This window comes from Cydia amplana, chromosome 19, assembly GCF_948474715.1.
Source record: "Cydia amplana chromosome 19, ilCydAmpl1.1, whole genome shotgun sequence".
NCBI lineage: Eukaryota > Metazoa > Arthropoda > Insecta > Lepidoptera > Tortricidae > Cydia > Cydia amplana.
This window is the reverse complement of record NC_086087.1, coordinates 13,243,423-13,271,283: the sequence shown is the minus strand read 5'-3', so window position 1 is coordinate 13,271,283 and position 27,861 is coordinate 13,243,423. Positions and strand designations below refer to the sequence as shown.

The 27,861-nt window shown below is 39.0% G+C and overlaps 1 protein-coding gene across 1 annotated transcript; it reads left to right on the top strand.

Annotated features, from left to right (window-relative positions):
• Window positions 1–558: 558 nt before the first annotated feature.
• On the top strand, window positions 559–25,400 carry LOC134657186 (uncharacterized). Its single transcript, XM_063512740.1, has 15 exons — window positions 559–844; window positions 1,378–1,512; window positions 2,331–2,397; window positions 2,940–3,115; window positions 3,660–3,833; window positions 6,158–6,300; window positions 8,878–9,005; window positions 10,141–10,321; window positions 13,271–13,447; window positions 15,886–16,054; window positions 17,970–18,105; window positions 20,038–20,217; window positions 22,315–22,460; window positions 23,607–23,747; window positions 25,396–25,400. The coding sequence occupies exons 1-15, from the start codon at window positions 727–729 to the stop codon at window positions 25,398–25,400; spliced, it is 2,076 nt and encodes a 691-aa protein (XP_063368810.1). The 5' UTR covers window positions 559–726.
• Window positions 25,401–27,861: the final 2,461 nt, after the last annotated feature.

Sequence of the window (27,861 nt, the reverse complement as noted above, 5' to 3'; positions counted from 1 at the left end):
TTTTAGTTTAATGTTGTGATGAAACAAGCATTTCATCTGTCACGATAAACGGCGATAAGGATAAAGTTAAGCGATGTTGCATTTGATCTTGCTCTGGTAGTTTTCTCAAGCCATGCAAGGCCATATTGATAAGAATACTAATCAGGCCAGGTAACTAGCCAGTAGCCACGCCCGTCGGGCATTGTAGTTATGTTAATTAGGTTTGAAAAACACCTGTTATACTTAGGTACATTCTTAAATTTTAACGGGACAACGACGTATATTGAAAATATTGAAATATACGAATTTAGTTTGCTTAGGTAATTATTGTAGAATATTCTGTTTAAAAAAATACCAATGGTTTATCACAAATATCACAACGATGCGAACGCATGCCGCTCTGGTGAGTAGGCGAGACAGCGTTATGCATGAATATAGCGATGTCCCACTCACACCAGAGCGGCGTAGGTACCGATATGCAGATTCAAGTATATTCGCATTAGAGCTGAGGATGAGCATTGTTTATATAGTTTATAAGTTTCCAATCGGAGCCAATCTCAAAGAAAATAAAATTATAATATTTCAAGCAGTTATTATTATTTTGTGCACGAAACGAAACGCGTACGTTACGGGAAGGTTATGCATGATAAAAAGTGAAACTAAACGCGTAACCGACAGAGCTGTCAAATTGCATTCAAATCCATACTGTTTATTTTTAATAAGTTTTCACTAAATATCAGGCTAAAAATGGACGATTTCGACATATTTTCTGACGAAACAAACTTTACTCGGCCGCTTTACAAGGATGTATTGAACAAATATGTAAAGGAAATACCAGCAACGCCAAGTGGACCCAATTATCAAAGTAAGTTACAATTACAACTTCCATTCCGTTATTACGATATTGTTACGTTTAATTCAGTCATCTGTTACATTAGGATTTGTCGCTATCAATGTGTGGGAACAATGAATGTAGCGACACATTCTAAAATACCAAGGTACTGTAGTTTAAACGTAACAAGCGCCTGTGCTAGCATGTTTGTTCAATCGTGTTTCTCTGACTCACAAGATGGTACAGTGTAGGCATTCGGTGAGCGTGCTAGCCGGTGCCGATTGTTTTTAATTTCCCATGGACCTGGGACTGCAATCGCTATGCCAAGTGGTTGTATAAGTTGATGCAATCTTGCTTTAAGTAGTTTTACTTTGCACATGTGAATTTGTATTAAATAACTTAAGTAAGTCCAAATAATTCAGATTTAAATTGAGCTGAATGCAGCTAAAATAGGCATTAGTACAGTCACATTGATTGTAGCATCGAAAGTAATACCATGGATTGCGATTAAATGATTATGATTATGAAAAGTAGCCAAATTGTAACACACCTTTGTTACATTGCAGGTGGCAATAAACTGATGGCAGAGGAGTTTCTCATGCAGAATGAAGATGCCCGCTGCGCCTTCCACCTCAGTGAGGCTGTGTCTGCATCTCTCCGGATCCTGGCACTGTATAGAGATGACCAGATGAAAGGATGTGGTGAGAGTGCTTTATTTTTAACTAGCGACCCGCCCCGGCTTCGCACAGGTTAACAAATTATACATAAACCTTCCTCTTGAATCACTCTATCTATTAAAAAACCCGCATCAAAATCTGTTGCGTAGTTTTAAAGATCTAATCATACATACAGACAGACAGCGGGAAGCGACTTTGTTTTATACTATGTAATGATTGGATGATAGGAGTTAAAAGCCTTCTTAGGCTTTAGTAACCACTTACCATCAGGTGATCTGTATATGAGTCATATCTGGATGAGATTTGCTTAGCTTAGGACCCTGGCAGGACAAGTGAGTTAAAGAGAGGCCTATGCTAATAGAGAAGTGGGAAATTATTACTACTACATTATTACTTGATCTCAGTACAGGGGTGACATAGTCACTCTGTGACAAAACCCCTTTAAAAATATAATAAAGATTGAATATATTAGGTGATCTTAGACACAGCGCGGATAGTCCGCCGGTTCCTCTCTCTGCGGCCCTGACCAAGGGCAGCTTGGGCCTTGCCCCGCTGCTGGCGGCACCCTAGGTTAGGTTTTTTTATAATGTGTGTACCTATATGTATTTTTTATTGTTTTGTAAGTGTTTTTATATTTTATTTTTATATTCACATTGTAAAAAACCCTAACTTAGAGAAGAGAAATAAATAAAGCGAATAATAAAGATTAAAAAATAAAGGTGGGAAATAAAAGGTCTGTATGCTTGTTTGCTGCTGTTGCGGGTAAAGAAAAAAGTAACAAAGTGAAAATACCTTAAAAATGTTTGTTTAATCATTAAAAACAATGTCCTTTTGTTTTACAGAAAATAAACTGCACAAGATAACCAGTTTTATCAAACCTATAAAGGACATTATGGAGTCTGGCGTTATGTAAGTTTTACTCATTTTTAACCAACTTCTTTACCCAGAAGGAGGTTCTAGTATTAGTTGTATTCAGTTGTGGCAATTTTTTTTAATGTATGTTCACCGATTACTCCGAGACCCGTGGTCCGATTTGAGTCATTCCTTTCATGTTTGGAAGGAGCTACCTCCAAAGTGGTCCCATATTAATCTGGTTCTCGGGATCCATGAGGAATTGAGGGTACTCCTTATTTTTTTTATTTGTTGTTCAATTAATCTGCCAACCACCACACCATAAAGTCAGAGCAAAAGTATTTGGTGGAATGATTTACACACATTCTACAGGAAATTGTCGGAAATAATCAACAGGATGATGTAGGAAAAGAGAGGAGGCATTAAATCCATCTTACTTTGATTCAGGCAGCTACAAAATGTTACGTAGCTTTTTTCAATTTTAAGCTCCCCTTACTATATCAATTTTGAGACTCAGCAGAGCCTTTATAATAGAAACTTGTGAGTATTTTATAACTTCAACTTCTTTACACCAATAAACTTTAGGTATAATTTTTCAGAAGCGTAGAAGATGAAAAGATATTTGATCTGCTATCAGTGGATACAGAGCAAGTGACCAAAGCACTGAGTGCCTTCGAGATTGAGGAGCCAGAGCCACTCCACAAGAAATACTTGAAGTTCAGCTCAGAAAACAATGTGGACAACTTCCAGAAGATTCTAGATGAATTACCTAAAGGTAACTTTTCTCTTAACCCATTATTCAGTTTAAAAATAAACATCTTAGATCAAAAATTGAAATTAAAATGTTTGGTCCTGGATCAAAAATTAATTTAAAATAAGGTTTTGGCAAAAATCAAATTTTTGGTACAAACTTGTATAGCTTACTGTACTTTTCTTTCCACAGGCAACTAATACTCATCGAGACAATTCAAAAACCCCAAACACAATTTGGTTGCGTTGTTTTATCACAGAGTTCCTATGGCTACCTCCTGTCTCCATCATCTGATCAGCTCGATGGTACCATAATATTTCACCCGAACTTACATATATGTATGAAAATTTTCAGCAAGTCGGGAAGTGTGTCAAATTTAACTTGCAAGATTTAACCCGTACAAACATAGTTACATACTACATACATAGGTACATTGCAAGTTAAATAAAAGCTTGTAAAAATGGGTCCCAAATGTCCAAATATTTGTAAAAAGCATAAATAAAGGAATACTAAGACTCATGAATTCTTGTAAAATATTGTAAGATTCTCTCTCTCATCTACATTTCAGAATGGACAGTAATCCAGCTGACAGCGCCATACAATCCCAACGAGAACTTGAAACCGTTTGACGAATACAAGACGGAGATCGACTCTCTGTATTTGAGCATGTTCACTAACGACTACACGGAGGAGTGTGAATTTGGTCCGGTCACTGTTAATATACCGGCCAATGTCCCAGGTGGTAAGTACTGAATCTTTATTATACGTAGACTGTTCCATAAGTCTTGCAATGGGAGGAATCTAACAACTTTTGACATGTATGACTGAGCTTATGGTTATCTGCCACTAATTACAAGTTCTTACATGAAGTGTTTGTTGAGCCTGCCTGCAGTGATATTCGGTAAATAGATCGAAACATTTGTTAAAATGGCTAGTCTCGGTAACCGCGAGTACAGAGTGATTTTCTATTACAATTTCAAACGTGGATTATCTTACCAAGAATGCCACGAGGAAATGTTCAGTGCCTTAGGTAAAGAGTGTCCTTCCCTTTCTACCGTATTCAGGTGGTACAAGGAATTTCAAAGAGGCAATTATAATTTAGACGACGATGAAAGACCGGGTCGACCCATTACAAGCAGGACCCAAGAAAACATAGACGCTGTTAAAAAACTGATCACTATTAATAGGCGAATTACATGCAGACAGATTGAGGAGATTCTCCACATTAGTGCATCAACACTTAATTCAATTTTACACGAAGACCTGAAAGTTAAAAAGTTATGTTCTCTCTGGGTCCCGCACAGTCTCAACGATAGTCAGCGTAAGGCGCGAGTAGAGTGGTGCAAGAAAATGTTGAAAAAGTACGACTCGGGCCGATCTAAGCATGTTAACTCAATCGTGACTGGAGATGAAACTTGGCTCTACTATTATGACGTTCCAAGTAAATCAAAATCGAAAATCTGGGTGTCCGAAGATGAGCCGACTCCAACACTGGTCAAACAACAAAGGTCAGTTAAAAAAAAGGATGATATCAGTTTTCTTCGGAGTGGAAGGCATTGTAGCTAGAGTTGTATTAGACAAGGACTGTCAATGCTACCTGGTACACTGAGGTTTGCTTGCCTCAAGTCATCTGCGAGCTGAAGAAACTGCGGCCAAACTCGCGTGTGGGTAGTTGGCACTTCCACCATGATAACGCTCCTACTCATCGAGCGATCAGAACTCAGGAGTTTTTGGAGCAATCGGGGCTTACTGTGCTGGACCACCCGTCTTATAGCCCCGACCTTGCACCGTGCGATTTTGGTCTCTTCCCGCATCAGCGGCAACAGCGGCGGCAGCGGCGCTCTTGATCACAAGAGCCAGTTAAAAGGACGACGGTTTGCGACCGATGATAAGCTATTGAGTGCATGGTATGAGGCCTGCACAAGTGTCAAAACGGAGCGGTGGAAGATCATGTTTGATACATGGTTTGAACGCATGCATAAGTGCATTAACAGTGATGGTTTTTATTTTGAAAAAGCTTAATAAGAAGTTACACTTTTGCAAGACATATGGAACAACCTACGTACATATCTCATATAATTCATAATATTTTATTTGCAAAAAATTTTCAACTGTCTAGCTATCACGGTTCGTGAGATACAGCCTGGTGACAGACGGACGGACGGACGGACAGCGGAGTCTTAGTAATAGGGTCCCGTTTTTACCCTTTGGGTACGGAACCCTAAAAAGGAGTTACAAAAGAAAGTTGGTACATTATATTTAAGTCCGTCCCTTTAGCCGTCCATGCACAGCATGCAAATCTTACAAGCTAGCCTTAATCTACATTATTCTTCGCACGGGTTAACTATATATAAATAAACCTTCCTTAAAAAAAACCTCATCAAAATCCGGTCCACCAATGGAGAATTAAGAGTTTTGTTGATTGTACCAACTGGGGGTTAATTATCTCTGTAACTGACTGTACCGAAATAAGGTGGAAAATAATTTGTCTGCTCTCATTTATGATTATAAAATATTATAATAATCTATTTCTGGAGGCACGGGAGTGCCCCCGCCAAGTCGAGCGCGAAGCAAACACTGCCGTACTACCATCCTTTACTGGAACCATTTCGCCGCATTTTTAAGCTCCTATTTGAGAACCTCTGGATAAGACCAGAACGCAGAAATTTTCGTCATCCAGTAAGCTATAATCACATACTTAAAATCCAAAATTTCAAGTCTGTAGGTCATTTCGTTCCGAAGTTAAGCGTAATCAAAGTTTCGCATTTATGACACTCATTCATTCACTCACTCATGATCATCAGAATAGAATTAGTACTTCCCATAAACTCAGAGAGCTGAAATTTGGTACAGAGTTAGGGTTTAATGGCCACATAAAGGGTAAACCTAAAAATATTGCAATATCAGTCACGTTTTAAAGATCTAAGAACTGCATAAGTAAGTTTGTAATTGATTAAAATAACCTACTTGGTTTCACATTACATCTCAGAACTTTTTTGTAGTAAAAGCGTTGCGAGACTTGCACCTTTTTACATGTAATGTTTTCGATGGGATTATAATTTCCAGAAGGAGTAAAACCGCTTTTCACCGAGCTATACGCGCTTCTGGACGAAAACTACAAGACCATAGACAACGCGCGTCTCTTGAACAACAAAAGACTAGTACAGAACTATTGGAGTCGTAGAGAGGACATCGATCTACGGATGAAGGTACAGCTCTGTCATTTATTTATTATTTATTATTTATTTAATACCACAAGAACGGTTACAGTATACCAATTACACCAATACCAATTACACTTGCTACTATACAATTATATCAATAGAATTATAGTTTATCAACCACATCAAGACATCATTAAAAATTATACAAATATAACAACTATAACAATAAACTCTGGCATATTACAACTATTACAAGTATTACATAATCAGTGATCGGGGATTTCTATGCCACACCGCGGGATATCAAGTCGAAATGGTAATATGGATACGCCACTTGGCCCGCGATAGGAACAAAACTGTTCGAAAAGTAAACGCTATTTCGGTGTTGGTAATTCGTTTATAAAATAAAGGACTGTAAAAAAACAGTGTTGGTTATGATTTAAAGAAAAAATATTATTCAAAAAATTATTAAGTTTTCAATTTTTCAATTATTAATATTAATAATATATGCAATGCATGATTAATTGATTAATATCCTATATCGCACACGAATCCCGGAATCCCGCGGCATATCCATACTAGCATAATGATTGAGGTCATTCACCCCAAGTGGCATAGAAATCCCCGATCACTGGTCATAATATCTGTCAGAGTATTTAAGATTCCCAGCAAGCTCGGTTCTCCATACCAGGGAGGTTGCGAATATCCGCATCCGCATCCGCAACCGCGGAACTTCCGCATTATTTTCAACATCCGCATCCGCATAAAATCGATGCGGATTTAATGCGGATGCGGATGTGGAACAGGTCGGTACAGGAACGTCTTAGCATCGGCGTAAGTGCTAGACTGCTAGGTAATTTAGTAATTAGCCAAAAAATCCTATTAGAAATTAGCAGTCAAGCGTGAGTGGGACTTAATGTACGGAACCCTTGGAACGCGAGTCCGACTCGCACTTGTCGGTTTTTTGAAATAAAAATTACTAAAATGTAATATTTGACGTTTTTTATGTACCTATCTTGACATCCGCATCCGGATCCGCGGATGTGAGCATCTAAAAATCCGCATCCGCAACATCCCTGCTCCATACACATCTTTTACCTCTCATCTCCATACAGTCATTTTAAAATGACTAGTTAGATTGCTCTGAAATTTTGTACTTACAATAGGATAAGGTATATCTCAAGTCTATTTTTTTATTCGGTGGACTAAAATGACATTTCATAGTATGAACATAAAATGTGACGTTCCACGGGAAAAGGTACCTTATGGCACTTGGCGCTTACGTTGCATAGCACCGCAATTGTATTGGAGCGGCGTTAATAATAGCGTAGGCGCCAACCGAATAAAAAAATAGACTTTTAGTTCTGTAATTAGTCGCGTAATGTCGTGGCTGAGCCGTTACGCGTGCCGCGTAGTTGTTTTTCGCTGTTTCTGTTTGGCCCAATGGTTGGCTGGTAGAGATTGTTTTTATACCACATCGGTGGCAAACAAGCATACGGGCCGCCTGATGGTAAGCAGTCACCGTAGCCTATGGACGCCTGCGACTCCAGAGGTGTAACATGCGCGTTGCCGACCTTTTTAAAAACCTGTACACTCCTTTTTCGGGAAAAGAATGCCTTATGGCATTAAGAGCCAACAGGAGTGGTCATTTCTCCATACAAACGTACTCGACTGTTTCCTCCGTGGGTTTTGAAGCTAGAGCAATGATTTTTTCAACACAGATTAATATTGTCAATATCTGTGTCGGACCGTTTTGCTTTTTTTGATATTTTTGTTTTTTAAGGCGCTAGAGCCCTTCAAAAATGGCCAAAATGGCCTAATTGACTATGCCGCAATGAGAGGCGTGCTATTCAAAACTGACATCAATTAGTCAAAAAAGCAAAACGGTCCGACACAGATAATGTCATAATCATTTAGATTTCAAAATTTGGTTACGATTGGTTTAGTTTTGGAGGAGGAAACAGTCGAGTACGAAACCTCGATTTTTGATATTTTTACGCAGGATTTTTCGCCTTGTCCTTATCGCACTAGTTTTAGGAGCCGCTTCCGTTAGCGAGACGGGTATATTTACCTAAAATATTTAAATCTTAGCTCCAGTTGGCTCTTAAGAGAGAGAGAGAAATATACCCGTCTCGCTAACGGAAGCGGCTCCTAAAACTAGTGCGATAAGGACAAGGCGAAAAATCCTGCGTAAAAATATCAAAAATCGAGGTTTCGTACTCGACTGTTTCCTCCTCCAAAACTTAACCAATCGTAACCAAATTTGGAAATCTAAATGATTATGACATTATCTGTGTCGGACCGTTTTGCTTTTTTGGCTAATTGATATAAGTTTTGAATAGCGCGCCTCTCATTGCGGCATAGTCAATTAGGCCATTTTGGCCATTTTTGAAGGGCTCTAGCGCCTTAAAAAACAAAAATATTTAAAAAAGCAAAACGGTCCGACACAGATATTGACAATATTAATCTGTGTTGAAAAAATCATTGCTCTAGCTTCAAAACCCACGGAGGAAACAGTCGAGTACGTTTGTATGGAGAAATGACCACTCCTGTTGGCTCTTAAGTCCGCCATTTGTATTGTGCAATAAAGGTGAAATAAATATGTAAATGGTTATATTTCAGAGTGTTTTGTACGTGATGGACCGCGAGTGGCTCGGCGGTTGGGGTTGCCTGCTGACCGGTAAACTGGTCGACTCCGAGTTGAGGCACAAAGTCATCAAGCTGGTAGACGACACCATTTACGATTGGGGGTCAGTATGATGATGATTTTTTTTTTAATTTATTGAATAATACAAGTTACATGCATGTTAATATTACAAGACCCATCGTGGGCAAAACCTTGAGGAGGTTTGTGTGCCGAAAAAGAAATCATGATACATTATAATAACTAAAATTATTATTATATGTAACTAAGGTCGTTAGATTGCAACAAGTGCATTTTAATAACTTTTTTATATTTTTCCCGTTTACATATTTTGCTCTAGCATCTTCTGGTAAAGTGAAGTGAAAACTTCTTTAGCGGCGCTGTGCGCTTTTTGAGGTGGGGAAAAAATTATAAATTCGAGACAGCGTAAGACGATCACGTGACCGTAAGACGGACACGTGACCTGATCGAAAAACTGTCACATGTAATGTCTTTGAGTTTTTCTTTATTGATTTAAATGCCATCTAGTGAGTTTCGCTCTAACTGGTATTAATATAACTCGAGTACTAACAGTGATGTGCTTAGGGGTTTCAAGTAATTAACGCTAACGCTAGATGGCGTTAACCTCAATTATACGTAGTGCATTTTGCACTAGTCATTGAGTTTTCACTTCTGCCGGCACTCCCTGAGTGCAACCCGTTGTCTTTTTAGTTCCGCAACTCACCATATTCTCATCTCATTCTCTCGACAACAACTAATTTCTTCCTGTGACTTTGTCCTTGTAGAAGTCCATAAACTGCTCCCCCCCCCCCCCTTAGTTAATCTCCATTGGATATTTTTTCTGGAATAAAAAGTATTCTATGTCTGTTTAGGGTTCCGTACCCAAAGGGTAAAAACGGGACTCTATTATTACTAAGACTCCACTGTCCGTCTGTCTGTCTGTCACCAAGTTGTATCGCATGAACCATGATAGCTAGATAGTTGAAAATTTCACAGATGATGTATTTCTGTTGCCGCTATAACAACGAATATAAAAACAGAATAAAATTATTAAGATATTTAAGTGGGGCTCCCATGCAACAAACGTGACTTTTTTTGCGTTTTTAGGGTTCCGTACCCAAAGGGTTAAAACGGGACCCTATTAATAAGACTCCGCTGTCCGTCCGTCCGTCCGTCCGTCCGTCCGTCTGTCACAAGGCTGACTGAGGTGAAAAACTTATTATTTCCATTATATCTTACAGATTCATGCGACTGACGCTAAAGCAGCGTGTCCTACTCTACAACCTGATAGACGCCAGCCCGTGTTTATCATCACAACAGATAAAACCTTGCATCAGAAGAATTTTGACCGAGCATGGCAACCCTGAGGACATAAGGCAACATCTGCCGGGCGATTGTCACTCTTGCAGCAAAGACTTTAAGGTAGAAAATTATTTGACAGCTCGTTATCAGTTTATTTATTGCATCCATGGTAGTTACATTTGGTGTTACATAGTAAAAGTAAGTTTCACATGGGCCCTGGTAGGGCACAGCGATAGTCTTAAATCTAAAATAATTATGCTAGGTACTAGACAGTGTTAATGAAATAGTTGTATAATTTGGGTCCTATAACAATGGTTAGGAGATTGTAATTTAAATTTTAATAGCACAAATTTATTAATGTTTAGTAGATATTATTGATAATTGAAAATTGAAATTAACATTGAAATTGTAGGGTAGGTATATAATATTATTATATTATGTGACAGCCAAAACTCAGCAACTAACATAGAAGGTAGCATCCTATAGAAGTGGTGTACGCGTGCCTCCGTGAGGGACAAAACATATAAATTTATTTGTTATGGTGGGCAACAAATGAATTCGACCAATCACGGTGGTCAATTTACGGTGGGGAATAAAACAAGATGTGAGACTGTGACAAGGACAAACAATAATAGCGCTTTCGCTGCTACTCCTACTGAAAGATACATAAGACTATCCCGTTCTGTCAGTTATCCCCACCACTCATGCTCAATCCAGTTATACTAGGTTCATGGCAACTAAATAATACAAAAAAAAAATAAACTAAATTCAACCTTGTTATGGTACTACTATGGTTCATTATGGTCCTGAACTACTAGGTACCTTAAAACATGAATTTTAAAGTAGACAAACCACAGTTTAGGCCAGTTTCTTCACCAAATTTTCCTTCACCGATTTCGATTGAATTGTCATCGACCGCTTATACGAAACTACGACCGCCGGTATTGAAGTCTTTACAGTTAGTATCGAGTCGGTGGGACACAAGCATTGACGTATATCTCAGGACGGGCCTTACGAGCACTAATAATGGTACTAGTTCAGCGGTGTCACTCACGAATTCGAGCCAATCGTGCAGTCTAAAGATCGGTTTTCCTAGGATAGCGGTGCCGTCATATAGCGGCCGTCTCCATACTAAATAATACGGCTAAATATGGATGTCGTAGTATTTGTATGGAGACGGCCGCTATATGACAGCACCGCTATCGGAGGAAACCAAAGCTTAACGCAACTAGTTGCGACCACAGACAATCCAACCTCTAGACATAGCATAGTCGCGCTACCCCCTCTGCCACACATACGGTAGCGTTACTCCATCTTCGAGTCAATCCCGTGCCGTGATTGGTCTGTGTCTTTGAACGGACCAATCACGGCACGGGATTCGCTCACCTCGTCCCCCCGCACCCCCGTATTTTTGGCAGCATCGGTTTCATGAAAGAATTGGCCTAAGCTCAGTCTAGAGGTTGGATTGTCAGTGGTTGCGACCAATCGCGCGCGTGATGCGAACTCATTACCAATCGCGTTATAGCGGTGTCGCACCGCTATGCTGAGATATATATTTCAATGGACACAAGTAACTTTTCTGGTAGAACTTGAGGGGTTAATAAAAACTGTTTGTGGAGACGGGTCTGTTTAAGCTAACACGAATATATTTAGTAATTTTATTTTTTAATTTAATTGCAGTGAGACGCCTCATTCGGTTCTCGTTAGTTTCTTTTCTCGTAATATGTTAATCATACAGGATTCTGACTCTTGGAGACCCTATACATCTCTAAGGATAATTTGATAAACTATGTTATTTTTTAGTTCTGACACTTAGAGACATTTACACCTCTAAATAAGTTTAGAGTTTTTTTCCATGTATCTGTTTTGGGTTTATTTTAATATTATTATTATAGTTTTTTTTATGTAATTCGACATTAAGAGACCTTATACATCTCTAAGTAATTGTATTACGTTAGTTTGATTTGGTAGTTGTAGTTGTATTTAATAATTGTTGATGATACAATACAATACAATACAAATCCTCTTTATTGCACAACCTCAGAATAAATGTACATGGAAACACAAATAATACATGAAGACAGAGGTAAACAACAGGCGGTCTTATCGCTAAAGAGCGATCTCTTCCAGACAACCTTTAGGTAGTGGAGAAATGAAAAATGATATAATTGATGATTGTATTATTATTATTTTTTTGCTTGTGTAAAAGTGCCCTTGTGGCCTATTTGCTGAATAAATGTTGAAGTTTGAAGTTTGTTTGCGATATACCCTCAGATTGTGAGTAGTTGTGGTAGTGGCGCCCCCTACACAGAGTTTCGCGTAATATTCCCTATTATATTTCGCGTAATATTCCCTAATATAGGTACACCGCTCCAGTTTACTAAGGGCTACTTGCACCATTTACTAACCCGGGGATAACCGGTTAAACCTGAAGTTACCATGGTTACTAGTACAATTTGACACTGGGTTAAGGGTTTAACCAGTTAACCCCGGGTTAGTGGGATGGTGCAAGTGGCCCTAAATAAGTTTAGATTTTTTTTTCCATGTATCTGTTTTGTTTTTATTTTAATATTATTATTATAGTTTTTTATTATGTAATTCGACATTAAGAGACCTTATACATCTCTAAGTAATTGTATTACGTTAGTTTGATTTGGTAGTTGTAGTTGTATTTAATAATTGTTGATGATTGTATTATTATTATTATTTTTTTGCTTGTATGTAAATTCAATGTTGACGTGTAAAAGTGCCCTTGTGGCCTATTTGCTGAATAAATGTTGAAGTTGGAGTTGAAAACTGAATTTCAGATAGGGGTCTCTAGGTCCATGGGGTCCCAGCGCGCATAAGTTGTTCGCAGAAATCGCGAAGCGTCTGGTCGACGTAACTGGTGACCGAAGAGCTGGCGGCTACCTCGCACAACGTATCAGCATTGCGATACAGCGAGGAAATGTCGCCAGCATCCTTGGTACAATGCCTCAAGGGCCTATTTTAGATTTAAGCTAGTTTTTAATTTCTTTTAGTAATACACTGTATATATCTTGTTTGTAAATAAATGATTATGTATTTCAGATCGCTAGCGAGCTGTGCCTGAAGTGCTTGATGAAGTGTTTCGAAGGTGTCCATAAGTTCGCCTTGGTGGACGGGATCAGGGCGTTATCTCAAGCTGTGGCCAAAGTCAAAGATGGCGACGAGTGGCCAGCGCTGAAGAAGGCCAAACGACATCCTGTCATCTTGATAGTTGATGAGGTATGTTTACTGCGTTGATTGAAAAAAAAAACCCAGTTTCCTCGTGGAAAGATCTCATAGATTTCTCAAAATAAATTGGGGTAACTTTTTACTAACCAAGAAGTTGCAAAAAAAACCGGCCAAGTGCGAGTCGGACTCGCGCACGGAGGGTTCCGCACCATCAATAAAAAATAGAGCAAAACAAGAAAAAAAACGGTCACCCATCCAAGTACTGACCCCGCCCGACGTTGCTTAACTTCGGTCAAAAATCACGTTTGTTGTATGGGAGCCCCACTTAAATCTTTATTTTATTCTGTTTTTAGTATTTGTTGTTATAGCGGCAACAGAAATACATCATCTGTGAAAATTTGAACTGTCTAGCTATCACGGTTCGTGAGATACAGCCTGGTGACGGACGGACGGACAGACGGACAGCGGAGTCTTAGTAATAGGGTCCCGTTTTTACCCTTTGGGTACGGGACCCTAAAAAGAACCCATACTATTCACGACTTACATTGTGACTCACTTAGCAGCTCGGACCAATAATTTGCCCCAAAAAGACTAATATCTCTAGTCACTAGTGCTTTCCTGCAACGAAATTTATACATCTTGGAAAATCAATGCAATGAAAACGACTGCTGGGCAAAGGCCTCCCCCCAATTTCGCCATAAATCTCTGTCTAGTGCCACAGAATAAATAATAGTACTAAGTACAGAAGACTCACTCTCTAACAAAACGCGTCTGTTACGATCAGCACAGATATGGCCGCTAGGTGGCGACAGCGTCACGCGCGGCTTATGGCTTTCCCCAAAAGTGGGGTCGAACGGATGTACTTTTAGCTACCTGTAGCAAAGCGACGAAATCGCGGAGTGAGACACGCCTGCCGTTACTAAGTTATAGAAATAGAAATAGTTTATTTGCGGCAAAAAAATATATACAGATAAAAAAGAGAGACAAAAAAACAAACTCGCACATAACATTACATAACATAACACCATAGACTAGGAATCCTCTAGACTGAGTTTAGAGCAATTATTTCATGAAACCGATGCTGCCAAAAATACGGGGCTGCGGGGGGACGAGGTGAGCGAATCCCGTGCCGTGATTGGTCCGTTCAAAGACACGGACCAATCACGGCACGGGATTGACTCGAAGATGGAGTAAAACTACCGTATAAGTGGCAGAGGGGGTAACGTTACTATGCTCAGTCTAGAGGATGTCTTGTCTGTGCATAACACATATTTTAGCCACGAAATGGTCCCGAGTCATAATGGAAGTTACATATTAAGATTAGAGATGCAACGGATAGTTGTTTGGCCGGATACCGGATACCGGATATCCGGCCTTGGCACTGGCCGAATATCCGGTATCCGGCCGCCGGATATTCGGTCGGCGGAACTATACCTATATTTTGAGTTTTGCAGGTGCGCGTTGTGCAGGTTTCGACCTGTTTCGTAGTGAACGTTCGCGCGGACACATTTCTAGGATCGTATAATGTGTAATATAACGATACGTATAATTATAACGAGTTTTATCATGTCATTAGGTAGTAAGTTCGTTTATAGTTACAAGTGTATTGTGTCACATTGGTTACGTATTCATTTCTATCTACTGTGTCATTAGACTCATTAGCATTATGACCGTGACTGTTTTTTAGATTCCATTTTTTACCCCAAAATGTGTTGATTTTAGTATCGGGTATCCGGCCGGATAGTAGGTCACTATCCGGTATCCGGCCTGATACCAAAATAACGGCCGGATAGGCAGGATACCGGATAGTAACCGGATATCCGGTGCATCTCTAATTAAGATATCCACCGATTTTTTCCCTTATTTTCTCGTAATGCATGTTAATTATAAGATGTAATTATTTTTGAAAAGATGTGTCCCGCCGAGTTTGTTGCCGGTCCCATATTGGGATACCCTCCTCCAATTGAGGGGGGATTTAAATCTTCTCGGGGCAGAGGTGTAGGGTTGGAGCCGGTCTACCTAGCTTTATTTGACGTTCATAAGCGCATTGTAATTATGCCTACTTGAATAAACTATCTTTTATCTTATCTTATCTTTATCTATTAATTTATCTGTCCTTATCTCTCGTCGAGTCGTAAACTTCGTAAGCTTCGTTGGTCTTATTTTAGATCAACTGTGTAACCTTACTTTATTTCAAATTGGCAAGAAACAAGATGCGACATGCAGGTTCTGCCAGGAGTCAGAGGTCAGCTATGCACATTCTCTGTTCCTGTGGACCACTAATGTCAAAAATAAGTACCTACTTAGGGCGGCATGTATTGCAACCCTATGAGGTACAGAACGTTACGGCCCAAAGCATTTGTAATTTTCTGGATGCAACGGGCATTAGTAATGAACTTTAAAGGGCCGTCACAATAGATCAATACTTGGTCGACGTGACACTCAAAGGCCCGATACCACCCCAATAATAATAACCTTACTTTATTCAGATGCTGGACACATTTCCGTGGGAGAGCCTGCCGATCCTGTCCCAACATCCGGTGTCCAGGATAGAAAACATCCACTTCCTGTACAATTTGTACAAGCTTCACCAGGACATGATCGTGGACGGCTACTATGCGGCCAAGAGCGAAGTCGGCAGATACGTCATTAATCCAGGTATTCATATCCATATCATTTATTGAAGAAGAAGAAATACATTTGAAGCGCTGGTGGCCTAGCGGTAAGAGCGTGCGACTTGCAATCCGGAGGTCGCGCGTTCAAACCCCGGCTCGTACCAATGAGTTTTTCGGATCTTATGTACGAAATATCATTTGATATTTACCAGTCGCTTTTCGGTGAAGGAAAACATCGTGAGGAAACCGGACTAATCCCAATAAGGCCTAGTTTACCCTCTGGGTTGGAAGGTCAGATGGCAGTCGCTTTCGTAAAAGGTAGTGCCTATGCCAATTCCTGGGATTAGTTGCCAAGCGGACCCCAGGCTCCCATGAGCCGTGGCAAAATGCCGGGACAACGCGAGGAAGATTATGATTAAGAAGAAATACATTTATTTTAACGCCACAACATGGATACAAAGAAAAAAATAAAGCATGCAGACATAAAGGACATTTGGACGCTAAAATGGGATCCCCACTCAGCATAATGCCGCGGCAAACCGTGGCGCTGGTTTTCTGTGGGGACCTGACTTAATCTAAAAAAGTTGACGGCGACACGTACGCCAACGACACAAATAAATTTACATTGATATTAAAAACACAAACATTATTATTTATATAACAAGGAAAACAGAAAATTAATATACAAGTAAAGTTTATTTTTTTATTCGGTAGACTGAAATGACAGTTAATAGTATGAAATGACATTTCATGTTCATACTATTAACTGTCATTTCAGTCTACCGAATAAAAAAATAGACTTTAAAAACCAGAATAAAAAAAAAAAAATAGAACAATCACATGACATAGACTACCGTCTTTTATAAAATTAATATAAAAACAAAAAAAATAAAAAATTGAGAGAGTAACAGTTGCATACATGTGTTTACAGTAGGTCTTATATTATATATCTTAGGTCACAACATGCACCCGTTAGGGCATAGCAACATTTTACTTAAATAATACTTAATCTAAATTTTATCTTTACAGCTATGTACATTATTCACCCGCTAAATTGTAATAGATTAATATTAATTTATAATAGAATAGAATAATAATAGAATAATCCAAATAAGATATTTTACATTTTTACATTGGTATTATTAAAATCAATTTATTCCGAAATATCATTAAAACATTCACTTAAGGTATAATAGCATTTTTGTAATAAAAATTTCTTGATTGCAATTTCTTGGTATGATAGTCTTCAATTCCTTTTTTAGGGTTCCGTACCTCAAAAGGAAAAAACAGAACCCTTATACTTTATGGGATCACTCGTGCGTCTGTCTGTCCGACCACTCCCCCCCCCTTTTATCTCCGAAACTACTGGGTCTAATATTATGAAATTACCTATAGATGGCAGGAAAACCTATTAGAATGTGCAGTCAAGCGTGACTCGGACTTAATGTGGGGAACCCTTGAAACGCGAGTCCGACTCGCACTTGGCCGGTTTTTTTAATACCGCGTCGGTGGCTAACAAGCATACGGCCCGATGGTAAGCAGTCACCGTAGCCTATGGACGCCTGCAACTCCAGAGGTGTTATTTCCTTCAACATCTAATATAAACTTCACATTTTTACAAGCTTTTATTTAACTTGCAATGTATGTATAATAGAAACTCTATGATATTAATAAAACAACGCAACCTTATTGTATTTGGATTTGTAAGAAAAAAGCTTGTATCAACAAAACACTTATTTAACTATGAAGTATCACTACATGGTATAAAACAAAGTCGCTTCCCGCTGTCTGTCTGTCCCTATCTATGCTTAGATCTTTAAAACTACGCAACGGATTTAGATGCGGTTTTTTTAATAGATAGAGTGATTCAAGAGGAAGGTTTATGTATAATTTGTTAACCCGTGCGAAGCCGGGGCGGGTTGCTAGTTAATATAATCATGTGTTTTTTTATCTTGCAGAAAACAATTTAGAACGTATGGAGAAACGAATGAGTTCGTTCATTCAGTACTGGTGCCGGTCCTGGAGCGGACACGTGTCGCATCCGCCGCCACCAGACCAATTCATAAACCATCTCACCACCTCCGACGTTTTCCTGTAAGTCTGTCCGTCTGTCTGTATGTCAGGAACGAATGGAGAAACGCATGAGTTCATTCAGTACTGGTGCCGGTCCTGGAGCGGACACGTGTCGCAGCCGCCGCCACCAGACGAGTTCATAAACCATCTCACCACCTCCGACGTTTTCCTGTAAGTCTGTTTGTCTGTATATCAGGAACGAATGGAGAAACGCATGAGTTCGTTCATTCAGTACTGGTGCCGGTCCTGGAGCGGACACGTGTCGCAGCCGCCGCCACCCGACCAGTTCATAAACCATCTCACCACCTCCGACGTTTTCCTGTAAGTCTGCCTGTCTGTCTGTATATCAGGAACGTATGGAGAAACGCATGAGTTCGTTCATTCAGTACTGGTGCCGGTCCTGGAGCGGACACGTGTCGCAGCTCACCACCTCCGACGTTTTTCTGTAAGTCTGTCTGTCTGTCTGTATTTCAGGAACGTATGGGAAATGCATGAGTTCGTTCATTCAGTACTGGTGCCGGTCCTGGAGCGGACACGTGTCGCATCCGCCGCCCCCCGACCAGTTCATAAACCATCTCACCACCTCCGACGTTTTCCTGTAAGTCTGTCTGTCTGTCTGTATGTCAGGAACGAATGGAGAAACGAATGAGTTCGTTCATTCAGTACTGGTGCCGGTCCTGGAGCGGACACGTGTCGCATCCGCCGCCACCAGACCAGTTCATAAACCATCTCACCACCTCCGACGTTTTCCTGTAAGTCTGTCTGTCTGTATATCAGGAACGAATGGAGAAACGCATGAGTTCGTTCATTCAGTACTGGTGCCGGTCCTGGAGCGGACACGTGTCGCAGCTCACCACCTCCGACGTTTTCTTGTAAGTCTGTCTGTCTGTCTGTATATCAGGAACGAATGGAGAAGCGCATGTTTTTAGATAAATGGTTGAAGTTACAGCAAAACTGTCAATGATCAATATGTTTTTCATTGAATTCTCTATATGATTGTCCTTATAGTATGTTGGTAGGACTTACAGTTTTAGAATTATGTGTGGCATTACGGCGACAAATGTGACGTTTTTTACCAAAAAGTGCCACATTGTCGGTTGATAAGTTTGATTTCATATTGAAGCTATATGGAAATAGCGCCTTATTGACAACCGAGAATGCACCCTTTGGTTGAGAATGGCACATTCAGCATTGAGTAGTTACGATTTAACCGGGATTTAAAATCTGTACATAGACTACGAATCCTCTAGACGGAGTTTAGAGCAATTATTTCATGAAACCGATGCTGCCAAAAATACTGGGGTGCGGGGGGACGAGGCGAGCGAGTCCCGTGCCGTGATTGGTCCGTTCAAAGACACGGACGTCACACAAAGACACTTTGACTCGAAGATGGAGTAAAACTACCATAATTTGTGGGAGAGGGGATAGTGCTACTATGCTCAGTCTGGAGGATGTCTTGTCTGTGAATCTATAAGATGTCTGCAAATTTAAGTATTATGTAAAGCGTAAACTTATTTCTAAAGCGTATTATACCACACAAGACTACATGAATGATAAAACAACGTGGGATTAATTGTTATTCGAAATGATTATTTTTTTAGGTATATTTGATGAGGAAATTGATATTCCGATGTACATACTTCTTTTGTGTTTTTTATTTATTTATTTGACATTTAGATTTTATTCTAGAAACATTCTAGACTAGTATTTTTTTATACAATTTTTTTTTTCATGTTTGTCGATCCTTATGTGAAATTCTTAATTTAATTCAATTTGTGTTTAATTTGATTTGTATAATAATCCAATATTCTTATGGAATAATTACATCAATAAATTGGTCTGATAATTAGCTTAAGATAATTTATAAGTATGTTACGATTCATAAGTGCTTGTTGCTAGGCCTACATGAATAAAGTATATTTTGACTATTGACTATTGACTATATCAATACAGATACTGTGGCCACGGTGACGGCTGTCAATTCGGCAACGGTGGGGGGGGGTGCGGCGTGGAAGGCGCTACGGGCACGCGTTGTGCGGCGCTACTGTCCGGCTGCGGGTCGGTCCGGCTGCAGCACGGCGCCGGCCGCGGGCCGCCGATGGCAGCTCATCACCACCTCAGAGTGGCTGGCAGGTATATGCAACTTATTGTTACATCCCCATCTTTTTTTTTTTTTTTTTTTCAGAAACAAACAGTCATACGTAAACTATGTAGGTACTAGGGATTGCAGAACCGGTACTGTTTAAAAGAACCGGGATTTTCGGTGCCGGGCAAAAATGGAACCGGGATTTCCCAGTATTTTCGGTACTTTCGGGACTGCCTTCAAACTCAGTTTTCACATCAATTTTCAGTAAAAAAAAAGCATAAAACTACCACGAATCTTTCTTAAAACAATAAAAAAGTAGCACAGTGAAGGTACACACTTCTTTTGTACCATAATATGTGTCTTTAAGTCACACAATCATTAATATAATTTGTTTTTTTTTTCCTAAACTACATGATATTTTTACTATCTTTGTTGATTGGCAAAATTGAATTGTGGCTCAGTAATATCATCATTTCTTTTTTAAATATGTAAGACGTTTTGTAAAAAAGGATAAAAAAATTGATAATTCTCGCATGCGTTAAATTAAAAATGGGCTGTGGACCTTCGAACATATAATAACAGAACTATCAATACGACAAATCAAGAAATTATTCAGCCAGAATTATTAATTCATTTAAAATATCATTATCATATGTGAGTTTCTTATACCTTGTTTGAATTTGAATTAAAAGTAGTATTTTATTAATTACAAAATTGTCTCTATTATTGCTTCTAGTTAGTATACAAATATGAAATAACTAATTGTTCGTATAAAATGATTTATCGTACAAACATTTATGCCCTTAACTTAAAGTATCAAATTACGCAATTTTATATTTTCGGCATTGTCATTATTGTCAAACCCATTGACTTTTTTTTAATTTATTTTAATGTAGTGGTCAGCCGTAAAAGTATTACCATCAGCCTTAGATTGATAAAATATATTTATTTTCTTTATTTTTCATGATATTTCATGCTAAGTAACAGAAAGCAGTCAAATATTGTACCGGAAATTTTAGTCCCGAAAATCCCGGGAGTACCGGGATTTTAATTTTGAAATCCCGGTTCTTTGCTTGGCTCTAAATCCCGGGAATTCCCGGTACTTTCGGTACCGGTATTTCCCGGGAGCAAACCCTAGTAGGTACATATTTTAAAGAGTATAAGAATAGACTTATAGTTTCATAACAGAAAAAAAAACCGGCCAAGTGCGAGTCGGACTCGCGCACGGAGGGTTCCGCACCATCAACAAAAAATAGAGCAAACAAGCAAAAAAACGGTCACCCATCCAAGTACTGACCCCGCCCGACGTTGCTTAACTTCGGTCAGAAATCACGTTTGTTATATGGGAGCCCCACTTAAATCTTTATTTTATTCTGTTTTTAGTATTTGTTGTTATAGCGGCAACAGAAATACATCATCTGTGAAAATTTCAACTGTCTAGCTATCACGGTTCGTGAGATACAGCCTGGTGACAGACGGACGGACGGACGGACAGCGGAGTCTTAGTAATAGGGTCCCGTTTTTACCCTTTGGGTACGGAACCCTAAAAAGCGCTAGTGGCCTAGCGGTAAGAACGTGCGACTTTTTGGTCGCGGGTTCAAACCCCGGCTCGTACCAATGAGTTTTTCGGAACTTACGTACGAGATATCATTTGTGTTTACCAGTCGTTTTTCGGTGAAGGGAAACATCGTGAGGAAACCGGACTAATCCCAATAAGGCCTAGTTTACCCTCTGGGTTGGAAGGTCAGATGGCAGTCGCTTTCGCGAAAACTGGTGCCCACGCCAATTCCTGGGATTAGTCGCCAAGCGGACCCCAGGCTCCCATGAGCCGTGGCAAAATGCCGGGATAACGCGAGAACACAACGGTCAAAAATCACGTTTGTTGTATGGGAGCCCCACTTAAATCTTTATTTTATTCTGTTTTTAGTATTTGTTGATAACAACAAATACTAAAAAAAAGCGGCAACAGAAATACATCATCTGTGAAAATTTCAACTGTCTAGCTATCACGGTTCGTGAGATACAGCCTGGTGACAGGCGGACGGACGGACGGACGGACGGACGGACAGCGGAGTCTTAGTAATAGGGTCCCGTTTTTACCCTTTGGGTACAGAACCCTAAAAATCTGTATGTTATAATTTCAGCCCGATGGTAGTCGGCATGCTATGGGAAGTAACCGACCTGGAAGTGGACAAGATGGTCAGCACGCTGGTGTCGCTCTACGTACCCTCAGACGCACCCGTGCCGTGGCCTAGTGTTGGCAAGGCTAATTGGAGCAAAGGGGAACTAGGTAACTAGTTATCAGCACCTAACACTGTATTCTGTGGAACATTTTGATCAACAGGGTCATTAATAATATAGGTCATGTAATATTTAAAATATTATGAATAAATGTCTATGATGAAATCCTGGTCACGGCACCACAAAACAGAAAACTGAAAGTCCTCTTTTGGTTAAAGTCATGGATTTGTTCATTTGCTTACGAGAGTTACAAGCAATGTCTGACAATGGGACCGGAAAAAATCGAGGGATTCAAATACAATAGGCATAAATGTAGTCATTTCGGTATTTTTAATTCGTTTGCTTTCGGAATAGTACATTATTGTCGAGGTTCGGAAGTAGCTACTTGCAGGCTGAGGATTCGTTTTAAACGGACGACCTTGGTAGTCCGTTTAATTGAATCCGAAGCCAGCAAGTAGCCTTCCAGCCGAGTCATATATAGTGCTTTTCTCAAAAATGGTGCAAGAAATAGATTTATTTTACAGAACTTACAGAAGCAACGTTCTAATTTTCACAGAAAAAAATACAACCATTAAAAAATTTGCTTGCCGCCTTTAAAAAAAAAAAGAAGTGTATTTTTCTGCTCAAAATACGCCAACCTATTTGAGACACCTAAATAGTCGCGGTACCAACATTAAGCCTGTAACAGACTATCGCACCGCACCGCGACCTTGGAGCGTCGCACCCATAAGTGAGAGCGAGAAAGAGATATCTGTTTCACCCATAAGTGAGAGGAAGAAATCTCTTTCTGTTTCTCGCTCTCACTTATGGGTGCGACGCTCCAAGGTCGCGGTGCGGTGCGATAGTTTGTTATAGGCTTTATAATAATAAGTGCTGATCATCTGTTTGGCTGTTTAAGGGACCTATGCCTTCATTTGATATGGCCATTTAAAGTTTTAAAAAGTTTGGAACTCGTTAAATAATGGAATTTGTATGCGACATTGCAGTCCCGAAATCGAGACTGCAATGTTTTTAACTTTTTAATTTTTTGAATGACCATAAACTACGCACTTCGCGACCTATTTTTTAACCGGCAACGTCGACTTTGCCGTCCATTTTTGAGAAAAGTATATTTGATAATAATGGCATTCTTTTTTTTGTGTAGAATCGGTTATTTTTTTAATCAAAATACCTATCGATTGGTTTTCTTGTGTAGATACGAATGTGGAACAGAAGCTGCCATTTACCCCGGAACCGGATTTGCTTCGGGCTGTAAGCAGATCTCGTGGCTCGTCCAACTTCGTGATGATTGCCAGTAGCATGGTGGCGCGAGGCCTGCCCATACGGATACTACGATGTAAGTATTAGCATAGAGAAATATAGCACAGAATAACTAATAGTACTATCGTACAGAAAATTCACTCCTTCACAAAAGTCAGATTTAGGTATAAAATTACACCTATATCGCCGCCTGCAAGCAAAATTTAAACTTAAAACCGCGCACGAACCGTGAATCTCCTTTGCGCGCCACAATTTTATGACCGAGCTGTGAGTGTCGGCACGGGGTTATCACTTGACAAGTTTTTATACCTAGTCTATATTCGGTAGACTAAAATTACATTTCATAGTATGAACATCATGTGTCATTTCATGATTTCATACTATGAAATGTCATTTTAGTCTACCGAATAAAAAAATAGACTTTATACCCACTGATTTATTATTTTTAAGATAAATATGTAGGAATTACAAACGTTGATTATGTAAACATACATTTTTTATCCGGAGATAGTATGTCTGATTCTCACGGAAGTAAGTTTCGAAGCCGCTGTGTATTTTCAATTTTGCGCGAGCGCCGCGTGACACGACTATCGTGCGCGCCGAGCGGCAGCCCACTGCCATACGCCTGTCGGATGGGCGCGCCGGCCAAATGTACCTAAACTGCGGAGTGACACCCCCCTGAATATAGTAAGACCTTCGATCAACACGGAAGGGATGCGGCATTCGCACTATTTCCCCTCTGCCTAGGTACAAGATCAACTGATCTAGCGCGGGTAATAAAACTAGTTGCGCTCGGATTTTTAACTAGACCGAGTCCAGACGCGCGAGTGAACGCAGCAGCAGAAAAAATGCCTAATTGCTTGTGGTTTTTTGTTGTACAAAGAGGTCGGGGACATCAAATTTACAAAAAGAAGGTGTTACATTTCACATGTAATATTTTTTTTACATATCATACGTTTAATTACATTTAAACACAATTATTATATTTTAGTCTCATGTAATTGCTGGATTTATCGATTTTGCTCGCCCAGTACAAATTGCGGATCGGTCGAGCGACAAATCCGACTTCTCATCTCTCAGAAAACAATAAAATTCTATGACGAAAATGTGTTAATGTGCGTGTTGTGACACTTGTGACTCGTCCGTACACAAAAACAGATCGAAGTGTGCAAGATTTGTCTGTGTAGGGTGTCATTTCCTATGTATTTGTATCGTCATTACAGATTAGATTTTGTATGCAAGTGTGTGAGAAGTGCGACTGTGTGCACGTTCCCCCCCCCGCGAAAAATGGCAGAATGATTTGAATGTCAAGATATCGCTTGGGCCTATCCCTTCCGACCTGTCGGAAGCCCGTGTTGATCGAAGAGTAAGATAAGAGTGCTCACTCCATACATCAGTTTTGATACCAAAAATACTATTAATTTCAGTGTCTACATCTAGCATCGAGTAGCGGAACTATCAGTACTGCTACTTGACAATAGATGTAGCACCGACCGGAAAGTCTTGTTGTTGAGCATTTTAGCAATGCGGATGCAAATGCGGATGTTGGAAATAATGCGGAAGTTCCGCGGTTGCGAATGCGGATATTCGCAACATCCCTGATACAAACAATAAAATATTCGGATTATTTAATTTACAAAGCCTTTTTTGTTTTTTTAAATGTACATTTTTCTTCAGTATTTGTCATACATCCTCTGTATATATTTTTTAATGTTTTTTTGCAGGTTAAAATGGTGCAGGATTCATGTCAGCATACATAATGGTACTGTATATAAGTTGTAGAGTAATAAAACTATGTAAATACATTTCGTGTTTATTTTGTGGACGCGTAATCATTACATAATATCATATTGGCTATGTGCAAAGTGCATAAGTGGAGACAGTAAAAACACAACATGGTAAATAAACTTCCCATAAAAGGGAGGAGGGAGAAATGTTATTTTTTGTACATTGTTTTTCATACATCATTTTTCCATTGTAAATAAAAATAAATGTTTTAGAATGTGCAACTCAAGCTTTTTCATATGATACCCACTTGAAATTGAGCCCTCTGAGGTGCTTTTCCAGTTGGTGTGGTGAAAAAAGTCATTTATTATTTATTACTAATAGGAATAACCAATTAAGGTTACTGTGGGGCTAGGTTTCATTAATGTAAGAAAAACTCAGTTTAAAAATAAGTTACGGTAAATATGTAACAATTATGAATCTAATACGAGCTTTTATAGTCTTCTGCTTTCATAAGTAATAGTTATTGATTTTTAAAAAGTGTTTTTCAATTAAAAGACATGTCAAAATCGCTTACCTTCTTTTAAGTTCTTTCTAATGCTAAAAAAATGAACTATAGTAACGACACCTTTAGGTGTTCTCCGCGTTCAAAAGGTTAATCTATATATATAAATGCAAGTGTCCTGACTGACTGACTGACTGACTGACTGACTGACTGACTGATTCATCAACGCAGAGCCGAAACTACAAAAGCTAGAAAGTTGAAATTTGCACACTAGGTTGAATTTATAAAGTGTACAAGAGATAAGAAACGATTTTGAAAAATTCAACCCCTAAGGGGGTTAAAAAGGGGATGAAAGGTTGTATGGGGTGCAAGTTTTATTTTAAGCTAGGAATTTGAAACTTTGTAAAAATGTTCTATATTAAAAAACAAGAAAACTAATTTCTGCGTTTTCGAAAATTCATCCCCCAAGGTGGTGAAAAAGGGGTTGAAAGTTTGTATGGAGATCAGATATTTTTGTGAGTGTTCGACTTGAAACTTTGTATATGGGGATATTATTATAAGACAGGAAAAGTAATTTCAGCGTTTTTGAAAATTCATCCCCTAACAGGGTTAAAAAGGGGTTGAAAGTTTGAATCCATTACAAATGCTTTGAAACTTCTTAGAAAGGCATAATAGCCGATGACAAAAAAAAGTAATTGCGACGTTTCAGGTAATTCAACCCCTAAGGGGGTAAAAAAGGGGATGAAACTGGGGTGCAAATTTTATTTCAAGCTAGGACCTTGAAACTTCGTAAAAAGGTACTAAATTAAAAAAACAAGAAAACTAATTTTAGCGTTTTTAAAAATTCATCCCCTGAGGTGGTGAAAAAGGGGTTGAAAGTTTGTACGGAGATCAAATATTTTTGAGAGTGCGGGACTTGAATCTTTGTATTTGGGGATATTATTAGAAGACAGGAAAAGTTATTTTAGGGTTTTGTAAAATTCATCCCCTAACTGGGTTAAAAAGGGGTTGAATGTTTGTATGGAGTTCAAATTTTATTTTAAGCTAGGAACTTGAAACTTCGTAAAAATATATGTTATTAAAATACAAGAAAACTAATTTCAGCGTTTTTGAATATTCGTCCTCTAAGGTGGTGAAAAAGGGGTTGAAAGTTTGTATGGATATCAAACATTTTTTCGAATGCGGGACTTGAATCTTTGTATTTCGGGATATGATTAAAATACAGGAAAAGTAATTTCAACGTTTTGTAAAATTCATCCCCGAACAGGGTTAAAAAGGGGTTGAAAGTTTGAATCCATTACAAATGCTTTGAAACTTCTTAGGAAGGCATAATAGCCGATTACAAAAAAAAGTAATTGCAACGTTTTTGGAAATTCAACCCCTAAGGGGGTTAAAAAGGGGATGAAATTTCGTCTTAGGTGCAAATTTTATTTTAAACTAGGAACTTGAAAGTTTGCAAAAAGGTATTAAACTAAGATACAAGAAAACTGATTTCAGCGTTTTTGAAAATTCATCCTCTAAGGTGGTGAAAAAGGGGTTGAAAGTTTCTATGGATATCAAAATTTTTTTCGAACGCGCGACTTGAATCTTTCTATTTGGGGATATTATTAGAAGACAGGAAAAGTTATTTCAGCGTTTTGTAAAATTCATCCCCTAACAGGGTTAAAAAGAGGTTGTAAGTTTGTATGGGGTTCAAATTTTATTTTAAGCTTGGAACTTGAAACTTCGTAAAAAGGAATTATTTTAAACGGGCAATAAACTAATTTCAGCGTTTTTGAAAATTCATATCTCAAACTGATGAAAAAGGGGTTGAAAGTTTGTATGGAGATCAAACATTTTTGTGAGTGCAGGGCTGTAATTGTGCAGAGGCATATTATTAGAATACTAGAAAAGTAATTTCAGCGTTTTTAAAAAATCATTCTTTAAAAGGGTTAAAAAGGGGTTGAAAATTTGTATGGGG

Bases quoted from the DNA above. Each gene is read 5' to 3' on its own strand.
- LOC134657186 (XM_063512740.1), top strand. From the start codon at position 727: ATGGACGATTTCGACATATTTTCTGACGAAACAAACTTTACTCGGCCG. The intron at 2,398-2,939 runs GTAAGTTTTACT...ATAATTTTTCAG, and splicing joins ATTATGGAGTCTGGCGTTAT to AAGCGTAGAAGATGAAAAGA. The intron at 13,448-15,885 runs GTATGTTTACTG...TACTTTATTCAG, and splicing joins TCATCTTGATAGTTGATGAG to ATGCTGGACACATTTCCGTG.